This window comes from Nicotiana tabacum, chromosome 20 (genome assembly GCF_000715075.1).
Source record: "Nicotiana tabacum cultivar K326 chromosome 20, ASM71507v2, whole genome shotgun sequence".
In the NCBI taxonomy this organism is placed as follows: domain Eukaryota; kingdom Viridiplantae; phylum Streptophyta; class Magnoliopsida; order Solanales; family Solanaceae; genus Nicotiana; species Nicotiana tabacum.
In genome coordinates, this window is record NC_134099.1 from 112,121,959 (window position 1) to 112,134,539 (window position 12,581).

Consider the following 12,581-nt stretch of genomic DNA (forward strand, 5'->3'; position numbering starts at 1 on the left):
TGCGGTAATGCCTGGGCAGAAACTATATAAGCTTCCCTTCATGATTTTCAGCCTTATTTCACCATTTTTAGACGGGTTTGGAGCTTTTTTAGAGGGTTTGAAGAGGGATTCAAGGGGTAACGCTTGGAGGTAAGATTTGTGAACATAATACTCGATTATATGGTGATTTCTAACTGATTAGACATGAAATTATTAGAATTTAAGGGTTAAAATATGAGAATTTGGGCTTCAAATTGGAGAGTTTTCATTGGGGATTTGAGGGACCATTTGAGGTCCGATTTTGATGTTCTTGGTATGTATAGACCCATGGGAGTATAACAATTCTAGTGATGTAATTTTTATCGAATTTAGAGACATGTTCCCGGGGGTCGGGTTTGGCTAATTTCGGAATTTTTTGATATAATTTGATTATTTTTGCATGGGTTGTGTTCCTTTAGCTTATAATGACGGCATGAATCTGGTTTTGGTTAGATTCAGAGCATTTGGAGGCCGATTCGAGAGGCAAGGGCATCGCGGGCTAGAGTTTGGACCGGATTGAGGTAAGTAGTGATTGTAAATATTGTCCTGAGGGGATGAAACCCCGGATTTCATATCGTGGTGCTACTTTGAGGTGACACACATTCTAGATGACGAGCGTAGGGTCATGCACCGTTGGGTATTGTGACTTGGTCCATCCCTTTATGATTGTTAAGTCGCGTATTTGATTGAAAACTATTTGATATCATTGTGTTTTTGAAAAGTATTACTCCCTCTGTTCCAATTTATGTGAACCTGTTTGACTGGGCACAGAATTTAAGGAAAATGAAAGACTTTTAGAATTATGGTCCTAAACAAGTCAAAAAGGGGTCCAGAGTATTTGTCTGGTTATAAAAGCTTCTCATTAAGGATAGAATTGTAAGTTTATATTAAATTGTTACCAAATTCAGAAAGAGGTCATTCTTTTTGGAACGGACCAAAAAGGAAATAGGTTCACATAAAACTGGAACAGAGGGAGTACTATGTTCTCGGCTAAATGCCATATTTGGGTATCGTGCTAACTATTTTGGTCCCTTAGAGACTTTTTACTACTATTCCTCACTGCTTTGACTTAATATCTATACTCAGTCATGCTGTATTTTACTGATTTCATAACTCAGCCGTATTTACTCTGTTTTGATACTTTAAATGATATTTTGGAATGAGCATTTTGCTTCACTGTTTGCCTGAGTGGCTTGAGAGGTTTTGACTGAGTGAGGCTGATGGCCTGTGTTGTGCGGATAGTATGGGATCGGCCTGCGCGCCGCAGCATATTGTACTGATTTGTGATATATGAGAGGCCGAGGGCCTGATTTATTATGACACGAAATGGCTTGTTATAGCGCTTTTGTTGTAGGATCCCCTCCAGAGTCTGAACACCCCCAGTGAGCACGAGTACCCATTGTGAGTGATGTGATGTAGCCCGAGGGGCTGTTGTTGATTCATGTTGTTACCCGAGGGCTGATTACGAGTGAATGTGAGGTAGCCCGAGGGGCTAGTTTTGTTGATATTTGACCCGAGTGGCGGTTTATGGTATATGTTATGCTTGAGGGACTGTTTACGTTTCTATCATTTTTACTCACTGTTTCACCACTTGTTTGAAATTATTAAAAGATATTTTAAAAAAGTTTTACTGAAACTGAGTTGTTTTTACGAGTTAATATATTTAAATATTTCATTTCGGACTATGTTAGCCTTTCTTGTTCTTAGACGCGTTTGTAGTTGCTCATGACTAGTGACACCCTGACTTCAGGCATGTGTTATATTTTTGCACTTCTTATTTAAACTTATATTGTGAGATATTTTTGTTAATTAATGGTTTAAAAAATGACTTTTATAGAATAATGGTTCGATTTGGGAATTGTGTCGACTGGCCTAGTTTCATGATAGGCGCCATCACGACTGGGTCGATTTTAGGGTCGTGACAAGTTGGTATCAAAGCCTAGATTATATAGATCTCACGCGTCATGAGCAGGTTAAGTAGAGTCTCACGGATCGATATGGAGACATATGTACTTATCCTCGGGAGGCTGCAGAACCTTTAGGAAAAACTTCACATTCTTGAATTCCTGTCGTGTGAATCTGTTGATTCTGGTACTAAACTTCTGTTGTTCTATTCTCTCATAGATGGTGAGGACACAAGCTAATGGTCAGGATGGACGACCACCAGTACCACCAGTTGGGACCACTAAAGGCCGAGGACGCGGTCAAGGCAATGGTAGGGGCAGGGGTGTAGCCCGCACAACAGCTAGGACAGCACCTGCAGATCCACCAGCCGCCCTAGTTCAGGATCAGGTCCCAGTTGCGGACGCTCCAGCAGAACCAACTCAAGCACCGGCTGTGCCTATTGTTATCGTAGGCCTTCAGGAAGCCCTTGCCTATATTTTATCAGTGTGCACTAGCCTAGCTCAGGCGGTCTCAGTTACTATGGCCGCAGCTACTTCTCAGGCCGGGGGAGGCACTTAGACTCCCGCCGCTCGCATGCTTGAGCAGGCTGTGCATGGACTTCAAACAACGTGGGCACCTCCAGCCCAACCGGTTGCAGTTGCTTAGGACTATGTATCTCCTATTATGCTAGAGGACGAGCAACACAAATTGGAGAGGTTTGGTAGACTTCAGCCTCCGACTTTTAGTGGTGCAGTGGGGGTATTTTAATCCTGTACAATTTATGAAATCCCTTTTCTTTGAATCATTACCTAGTCAAAGTCCTAAACGTCATCCTCTTATCTATCACAATTACACCCTTATTCTACCACTAGGGAAGCATTGCATCTCTTCTAAATTCTCCTAGTCTTAAACTCCTCTGAGTTCACTCATGCTATACTGAGCATTTTATAACTTATGGAAACCATCAGCTCTCTTGTTGTGATGGATTTAATCCCGAGGACTTTCCTATTCTCGTTACCTTCTCACTCACCTTTTCTTATCCTTACTCCTATCTTCCTAAAACATTGTCGCTCTATCATACTTTATCTTGCAACCTACATATATCTATTTATACTATTCGCAATCTTCCTTTAATTTGCTAGCGCCATAAATTTCCTTATGTTATTCTAGAACCTCAAGCGAGACATCATATTGTCTCTAAATTTTCTTTACTCCCTTAACTAGACCTCTCTATCCCTAAAAACCATAGGCTGGAAGATATGCCACTAACGACAACACTATCATTTTTTGATATAGAATTATGTCGCTTCCAGCACTCTATCTAATATATGGATTATTCGTAACCTTCTGTACTTGGGCATCTCGTACCTTATTCACCTGTACATTACTTACCTTTAAATCTTACATAATATCTTCTATCTCTTTCATAACTTCCCTTCCACATAGGTGGAATTCACATCCACACCTTAAAGCTCTACTATAATTCTTGCACATCATCTGCATACACAATCCATCAGGCTTCATACTGACTTGTTATAAGGTTAGTACTGCTCGAACTAGATTTATCGTAGAGCCATTATAGAATATGGTCATTATACTATCTCTTTTATACCTCTGATATTTAGAGTGATTCTACAATATTCTGAATCACGATTTCTATACTTATCGGGGTCTAATAATCATACTCCCACTGTTCTGAATCACGATTTTAGTTTAGTTTTGTCTTCTCTTATCCAATAGAGCATAGAGTCTATATATATACAGTATTACAATATTTTCACCACCATCGAGCTATAATCAATGGGTAGGCCTCTATTGGGTAACCTCTGATCAGATGGCAAGTTATATACCAAGCCTACCGTGGCCGAGTGCCTATGAACGAGCCCAGAATGGACGAGATACAGAGCCTAGTATGGCCGAGCGCATGTGAGCGAGCCTACTACAGTAGAGGAGTTACATATACCGAGCCTTATATAGTCGGATAAATGTTTTACTTACTATATTAAGAGAGTCGAGTCGGTATTAGTAGGTAAGCATATCTTCAGATTATCTTTGACTCCCAGTTACTTTTAGTTATTATATTATCAGTTCAGTTTCAGCTTTCAGTTATTCTGTTGCCTTACATACTCGGTACATTATTTTGTATTGACGTCCCAATTGTTGGGGACGCTGCATTTCATTCCTGCAGGTCCTGATTGACAATTGGACAGACCCTCCTAGCAGACAGAGTCAAACATCAGCTTAGTTGGTAAGCTCCATTTTCTCGGAATTACCAGGTCTAGACCTTGGAGCCCATTTTAAATATAAAGGTTTGATGGGTAGGTTGAGGCCCTGTCCCAACCATGGTACATTTCAGTTATCTCTAGAGACTTGTAGACGAGTTCTGTATATTTTGTATATCAGTAGATGATCATGGCGGCCTCATTAGCCTGCATAGTTATATATACATACATATATATATGTATGTATGTATGTATGTATGTATATGTATGTATGTATATATATGTATGTATATGTATGTATATGTATATATATATGTATATATATATATATGTATATGTATATATATATACATATATATATATATATATATATATATATATATACATATAGATATATGTATATATATGTATAGATATATATAGCTTTTGGTTATGTTTACCCCTCAGATGAGAGATGATTTTCAAAATATGGCCTCATCAGCCTTAGTTGAGGATTACCCCTCCAGAGTTCACCGTTACAGAGTGGTATGCTCGGACCAAATATGGCATTGGGTGCCGACTTGGAGCCCATTTTAAATATAAAGGTTTGATGGGTAGGTTGAGGCCCTGTCCCAACCATGGTACAGTTCAGTTATCTCTAGAGGCTTGTAGACGAGTTCTGTATATTTTGTATATCAGTAGATGTTCATGGCGGCCTCATCAGCCTGTATAGTTATATATATAGCTTTTGGTTATGTTTACCTCTCAGATGAGAGAGGCGATATTTTCAAAATATGGCCTCATCAACCTTAGTTGAGGGTTACCCCTCCAGAGTTCTCCAGGTTTGGGGCGTGACACTCTTCTCAAGGCATTTAGGATAGTCAATAAATGATGCGGAGTCAAAATTTGAACCTTATAGATTTTAAATTATAGAATAACAATATCATGTGTTAGTAACTTAACATGCAGTTAACTTTCTAATTCCACCCCTGGACACAATGCATCAACCGATATATTTGTTTTCGTGATGTAGAAGTTGCATAGCTGTTTAATGGCAAATATATTATTGTCACTTTTGATGAACCAATACATATGCTCTTAGGAGCTTAATCTCTCGAGTTTTATTGTTACTTAACCAAGATATCATATTATGTCTCCTTCATCGTTTATATAGTTCCGATGACTGTTTCGACTTTAATATATTATAGCATATTAGTTATCATGTTATCTAGTTACCAATTTGTCACGATCGAGATTTCCCACTCTCGGAAGTCGTGATGACACATACTAGTAAAAGTTAGGCAAGCCAATTATTTTAGTTATTTTACCCTTTTTATTTTTAATCCCTTAACAATTGTGAATTAACATTTTATAAACAACAGAAATAATAAAGCGGAAGAATGAAATATAACAATTTAAAATAATACCGATACAAATCCATAAACATAAGCTACCCAGAACTGGTGTCACAATCTCACAGACTATCTAAGAATACTACAAATAGGGTCAGAACAAAATAGATACATGTCTGTCTCTGAAATAGTAAAGAACAGAAGAAAACTAGATAAGAAGGGGACGCCAAGGCCTGCGGACGCCTGTAGGACTACCTCGGGTCTCCTGATGGACTGAAGGCAGCAACCTTACTGTGGTCCAAAAGCTCCAGCACCGGGATCTGCACACAGTGCAGAGTGTAGTATCAGCACAACCGACCCCATGTGCTGGTAAGTGTCTAGCCTAATCTCGCCAAAGTAGTGACGAGGCTAGGACAAGACTACCAAATAAACACGTGCAGTTAAATCATATACAACAAGTAATAATGACAGAAACTAGTAGTTAAAGATGGGAATGGGGAAACATGCTCGAGGGAAATATCATGTACAAATAGAAATTCAGCAAAGAAACATACAGAACACCAAAATTCAACTATAAGTAGAATAAGGAAATCAATGACAAGTGCACGACATCACCCTTCGTGCTTTTGCTCTCGTCCTTACCATAAAAATCAATATAATCGACACGGCATCACCCTTCGTGTTTTTTACTTCACATAATCATGGCACGTAATTTTCCTTCGTGCATTATCACTCATATCATGACACAACATTGTACATCGTATGGCACGACAGTACCCTTCTTGCTTTTACCTCACAATATCGGCACAGCTTCACCCTTCGTGCATTAACACTCTCTCACAAATATCATGCACGACATCACCTTTCATGCCTTTACACTCTTCCTTACCCAAGCAACAATCACAAAGCAATACGAACAAGGGAATCAATAAAATCACAATAGAATCCTGCAAAGGAACAATAACATAACAACGATATCCCTGCAAGGGAAACAATATCATGAGTAATAACATCTCGGCAAGAGAGATAGTATCAAAAGCAATAACCTCCCGGCAAGAGAGACAATATCATAAACCTTTCCTCTTTTTCACAATTACTTCACAACTCAATTCTCAACTTGAGCCAACGCTCTACAATATTCAATTACCAATAATACTTCCACAAGCCTTGTTCAACAATAGAAATCATCATATAAAACATGAACAATACGAAACGGAGTCACATTAATCATAGTATAATACTCACGGGCATGCGTGACACCGCGTATAGATACTCGTCACCACACCTATATGTCGTACTCAACAATTAACACATAGTAAATAAGACACAACTCATAATCCCTCAAACTAAGGTTAGCCAAATACTTACCTCAATGCCACGAACACAATTCAAGCCTCAACTACCACTTTACCTCTTATTTTTACTACCAATTAGCTTGTATCTAGCCACAATTTACTTAACGATATCAATAAATGCTACTCCCTCCGTTTCAATTTATGTGAACCCATTTGACTGGGCACGGATTTTAAGAAAAGAGAGAAGACTTTTGAACTTGTGGTGTAGAATGAGGCACATATATTTTTTGTGGCTATAAATCATTGCATAAAAGTAAATTATTTCCAAATAAGGAAATGGGTCATTCTTTTTGGCACGGACCAAAAAGAAAATAAGTTCACATAAATTGAAACGGAGGGAGTAAATGAATCAATTCTAATACATGAAAATAGGGTTTCTAAATATTTCTCCAAAAAGTCAAAAATGACCCCAGACCCACATGGTCAAAACCCGAGGTTCGAACCAAAACCCGATTACTCATTTACCTACGAACTCAAATATATAATTTATTTTGAAATCGGACCTCAAATCGATGTCCAAATCCCCAAAATTTGAAAATCCTAAGTTCTACCCAAAACACCCAATTTCCCCCATGAAAACCCTTGATTTTGTATTGAAATCATGTGAAAAGATGATATAGATTGGAGAAATGAGTTAGAAATGACCTGCAATTGATTTGGAGAAGATCTTTTCTTTAGAAAATCGCCCAAGAGAGATTAGGGTTTAAGAGAGTTTGAAAAATGAAGAATTTTCGTCTAAGTTATGATTTACACAGGTGCAGATGTTGGAACTTGTTGTCTTCGCAAATGCGAAGAATCTGTCGCATTTGCGACCATGGGAAAATCCTGTCACCTTCACAGTTGCGAAGGAAACATCGCATTTGCGATTGGGAGAGCTTCCCAATTCCCACCCAGTGTTCGCATTTGCGAAAAGGGCCTGCCCAGACTTGGTTCGCATTTGCGATACTGTGGTCACATTTTCCAAGCCTGTCCACTTTGCAATTGCGAAGCTTGATCTCGCAATTGCGAGATTAAAGGCTTGGGCAAAAATACCAGATACCAACAATTGCTCCTAACTCCAATTTAACTCCACAGCCTATCCAAAACTCACCCGAGCCCTCGGGGCTCCAAACCAAACATGCATGCAAATCTAAAAACATCATACTGACTTGCTCGTGCGATCAAATCATCAAAATAACATCAACAACTATGAATTAAGCCTCAAATTCATGAAATCACTCAAGAACATCAAAATTTTCAATTTCTCAAATAAAGGTCCGATTTATACTAAACGAACTCCGATTCTTACCAAACTTCACAGATTCAACTTAATTATTGTATAAGATTCTGGGCACCGGAACCAAAAACTCTTTTCCAAAAATCTTAATCAATTTTAAATATCTTTTCTTTTCCAAAAACTCTTATAATTTCTGTTAAACAATTTCCTTCAAAATTTTATTTCCCGGGCTTGGGGCCTCGGAATTTGATTTCGGGCATACGCACAAGTCCCATATTTTACTACGGACTCTACGAGACCGTCAGATCATGGGTCCGGGTTCGTTTACCAAGAATGTTGACCAAAGTCAACTTTAAGTAATTTTAAAAGCCAATTTCCTTATTTTACTTAGTTTTCACATGAAAGCTTTTCGGAAATGCGTCCGGACTGCGCACGCAAATCTAAATGAGACAAAAAGAGGTTTTTAAAGCCTCAGAACACAGAATTTACTTTCAAAACGAGCACAATTACTTAATATTTATTATAGATATTTATATGTAATTATGTTATAAGTGACCTGATTTTATAAATATTTTTATACCAATCAATACATAGAACTTAAGATACATACATACGTGAAATATTGTGCGTGGCTGAATTATTATCAATTATCATCTCGAACAAAAAGTTTAACAAAAAATTACAGTAAAACTAATGAATTATAAAGCTCACATGAAAGCACGCATTTCATATAATTTCTAAGAGCTTTTTCGTTGAACCGTGAGTGCCCCTATTTAACACCATGAATTTTCCTAGTTGATTCTGAAAGTTGTGCCATAACCCTAATAAATAACTGAACTTTCTCTTTAGCCAACAGTTTACAGTTTGTTTTCTTCTACATAGTATCAAACTATCAATTCCTTAATAAGAAAACAAGGAATGAATAAATTAATAATCTCTCAAAGGACAAATGTGGATTACTTTTCTGATGATAATCAAGAAAAGCTCATTTAACATATAGATAACGTTCATAATCAGATTGTACAGTGCTGTTGTGAGGGTTTGGCCTAGTCCCCTTCGCTTTAAATTTGTTCCTTCTTTTGGGATTTTCATTAATAAAATACAGCCACTCATTGTTGGTTCTTGTTTTAAAAAAGATTGTGGAGACTCCATGGATTAAAAAAAAAAACCTCAAGACGTATAAAAAACAAAAACACGAATATCTCCAGACTATATAGAAAGGATTGCTTGAAAAATTGTACAACGGGACAGCTATTGATGCTAAATTTAAGCTGACTCTAAGAACGTTCAAGCAACTAGCAGATGCAGTTTTAAAGTCAACTCCGATATTTGTGGACAAAGAGTAAGATCAGTGGTACTCAAAAAGAAGAAAAAAAAGAGAATGCAATAAATTTTTGATCTGTCAAAACGTGAGGAGTATTTTTTATTTAAAAAAAGAAAGAAGAAGCTGTGGAAATATTCTGTAAATACGGAAAATGGTTTCAGATCGTTGTGTCCTTCAAAATGTCAGATAGCTATACTTCGAATAGAAATATATCCACGAGCTTCGCGTCATTTTGTTTAATTATAAGAAAAAGAAGTCAACTCCAAGTTAGGTGGAGGTGGGGGAGTGGGAATAAGACAGAAAACTAATTTAAGTTGTTAATATTGGCATAAATTATTCAATTCGAACAAAGTTGGCATATGGGTGGCTACTCATAATTATTCAAGTCAAACAAAGTTAATTAAAATCCACGTTTGTCCCATACCCTTAATTTAAATCCACATCTTTTTCTTCAGAAGAGGAAATGCAAAATTTTACGCCAACAAGTAGTGTGGTTATGGCTATTTACGCGGCAGAAGCCATGGTGGGCATACTAGTTTTTCTTGAAATTCAACGCTGCAATTTAATAACAAAATTACTCACAATCATTGCTTCTTTAGTCTTTGCTCTAATATATTTTTTTAATTGTTACAAACTTCCCTTGTGAATCATAAGAAAATTATCAATACTGCTGTAATTACGACTATGTTGATTCTTCATTTATGTTTCACTTATTGTTTGTGGGGCCACTTCTCAATTATAAATACTACCAGGCTACTCATCTCATCAATGCAACAAGTCCAAAAATCAAAACCTTTGGAGAAGAAAAGCATTTCAGCCTGAGTAACAGAATACTCCAATTTAGTATCCAAATCTCTAGAAAAAAAATATGGAACATCCAGGATTAAGCACCACTATGAGGAGAATCCTCCTACTGATTAGTTGCTTAATACTCGCTGTTGGCATATGTGGTGGTCCTCTAATGATGCGTCTATATTATGTCGAGGGAGGTTCAAGAATATGGCTTAGTAGTTGGTTACAAACGGGTGGATGGCCACTCACCTTTATACCTCTTGCCTTCCTATACTATTATCGTCGAAAAATCGAAGGCTCAAATGCCAAGTTTTACTTGATGACACCTCGAATTTTTATTGCAGCATTTGTCATTGGCATTGCCACTGGTCTTGATGATTTTCTATATTCGTGGGGCGGGTCAAAACTCCCCGTATCAACCTCTTCACTTCTTCTTGCTGCTCAACTTGCCTTCACGGCAGTAGGTGCTTTTTTCATAGTGAAGTTGAAGTTATCACCCTTCTCTATCAATGCAGTGGTTTTACTAACAGTTGGTGCTGTTTTATTGGGTATCCGATCTAATGGTGATCGACCAGAGGGCGTGACAAGTAAAGAATATATTATTGGTTTTATGATGACACTTTTAGCAGCAGCTTTGTATGGAGTCATTTTGCCTTGTATTGAGTTGATTTACATGAAGGCAAAACAAGCTATTACTGCTACGTTGGTGTTAGAGATTCAAATGATCATGAGTTTTGCTGCTACTGCCTTTTGCACTGTAGGAATGATCGCCAATAAAGACTTTCAGGTATTTTTTCCTTCCACTGTAACTCCTTTCTACACATGCATCTTATTTACTCTGTTGCAGTTTATGTGACACTATTGTTTTCTGGAATTAAATTATGTGCATCGTCAAGTAATATTATTTATATAATTAAGTCATTTATGAGATAATTAGAGTTAATTTTTATGATACATTAATTGTAGCCTCATAAAAATAGCAATTGACACGGCATCACAAGCTACAGTACATTAATAATGTATAAGAACTTTACATTGTAAGTGTGTAAATAACTTAAATCTTTAAGAACCTTACACTGTAAGTGTGTAAATGACTTAAATCTTTTCCTTACTAGCTTTGATTCAAATAAAATGACATGTTTCTACTTTAGGAAATTATTTAAATTTAAATTTCTAATTTAACCTTAATAAGAAGTTTTTATTGGCACACAATGTTATGACACATTTAAAATCACAAGCTTGAAACATTGGACATAAACATGTCACTATAGTTTGTGGCTCTAAGACATTTATGATCTTTAATGTTTCTTAATATCTGTGTGGTTATAAAATATTTTCATTAAAAGTAAAACAAAAAATTATTGTTAAATTATTTTCAATTATAAAAGTGTGATATTCTTTTAAACTAACTAATAAGAAAATAGTGTCATTCTTTTAATGAAAAAGGGATTACAAATTTTATTTTAGCTATAGAGGATCTCTTTAAATGTCAAAGATTAAGATATTGCTTGATATTTGCAGGCAATGTCAAGGGAGGCAAAACAATTTAACCTCGGAGAAGCTAGATATTATACAGTGATAGTATGCACTGCCGCTATTTGGGAGTGCTTCTTCGTGGGTATTATAGGAGTTATCTACTGCTCTTCTTCTTTGATGTCTGGGGTTATGATCGCAGTTTTGCTCCCCGTTACAGAGGTATTAGCTGTAATTTTCTTTAAGGAAAAGTTTTCAGGTGAAAAGGGTCTTGCTCTTTTCCTTTCTCTTTGGGGTTTTGTCTCATACTTCTATGGAGAGTTCAGACAAACAAAGAAGGAGAAGAATAAAAGCCCAGAAGCTGAGATGACAACGACGCATACGGAATCCGTTTGATTTACTATTCATGGTTATAAGGATAAACAGGAAAAGTTTTATTTTGTGTCTCGTACAACTGACACTAGTTGTATAGGCCCCTTTTTATCCCACAAAATTGTGGACACCAATCTTACACTGCTGGGTCCACAGAATTCTGGGTCCACAAAACTGTGAGACAAAAAGTTGTCTCATACAACTAGCGTAAGTTGAATGAAACACAAAATAAAATTTTCCGGATAAATAGTTTTTAGTTTTTGTACAAAATAATGTACGTCGTTTTCCTTTCATTATGTTTGTGAAAAGGGTCTCTTTCTTTGAAATTTCTGATGTTGCCGTTGAATCCGTAATACAATTGAAATATTTGCAGTTGCTAGTAAATGCTCATTTTCATGTCTAATTCAACGTTACAATTCATAAAATCAGAGTTAAATAATAATTAAAGAATAGACGAGTTTCATGGTCACCCCCATTGCTTTGCTAATATTTTTCATATTTAAAATGATACTGGACCATTAGTTACTCCCTCAGCCTCAAAAAACTTATCACATTTCTTTTTTTTTAGAGTTAAATTATATTAACTTTGATCAA

General features: G+C 36.7%; 1 protein-coding gene across 1 annotated transcript; it reads left to right on the forward strand.

The window, feature by feature from the left end:
* Positions 1-10,153: 10,153 nt before the first annotated feature.
* LOC107804157 (purine permease 3-like) lies at positions 10,154-12,371 on the forward strand. The gene is given in 2 exon segments (NM_001325748.1): positions 10,154-10,929; positions 11,664-12,371. Coding segments are annotated over 2 exon segments (1,059 nt in total). The 5' UTR covers positions 10,154-10,218; the 3' UTR covers positions 12,012-12,371.
* The last annotated feature ends 210 nt before the right edge of the window (positions 12,372-12,581 follow it).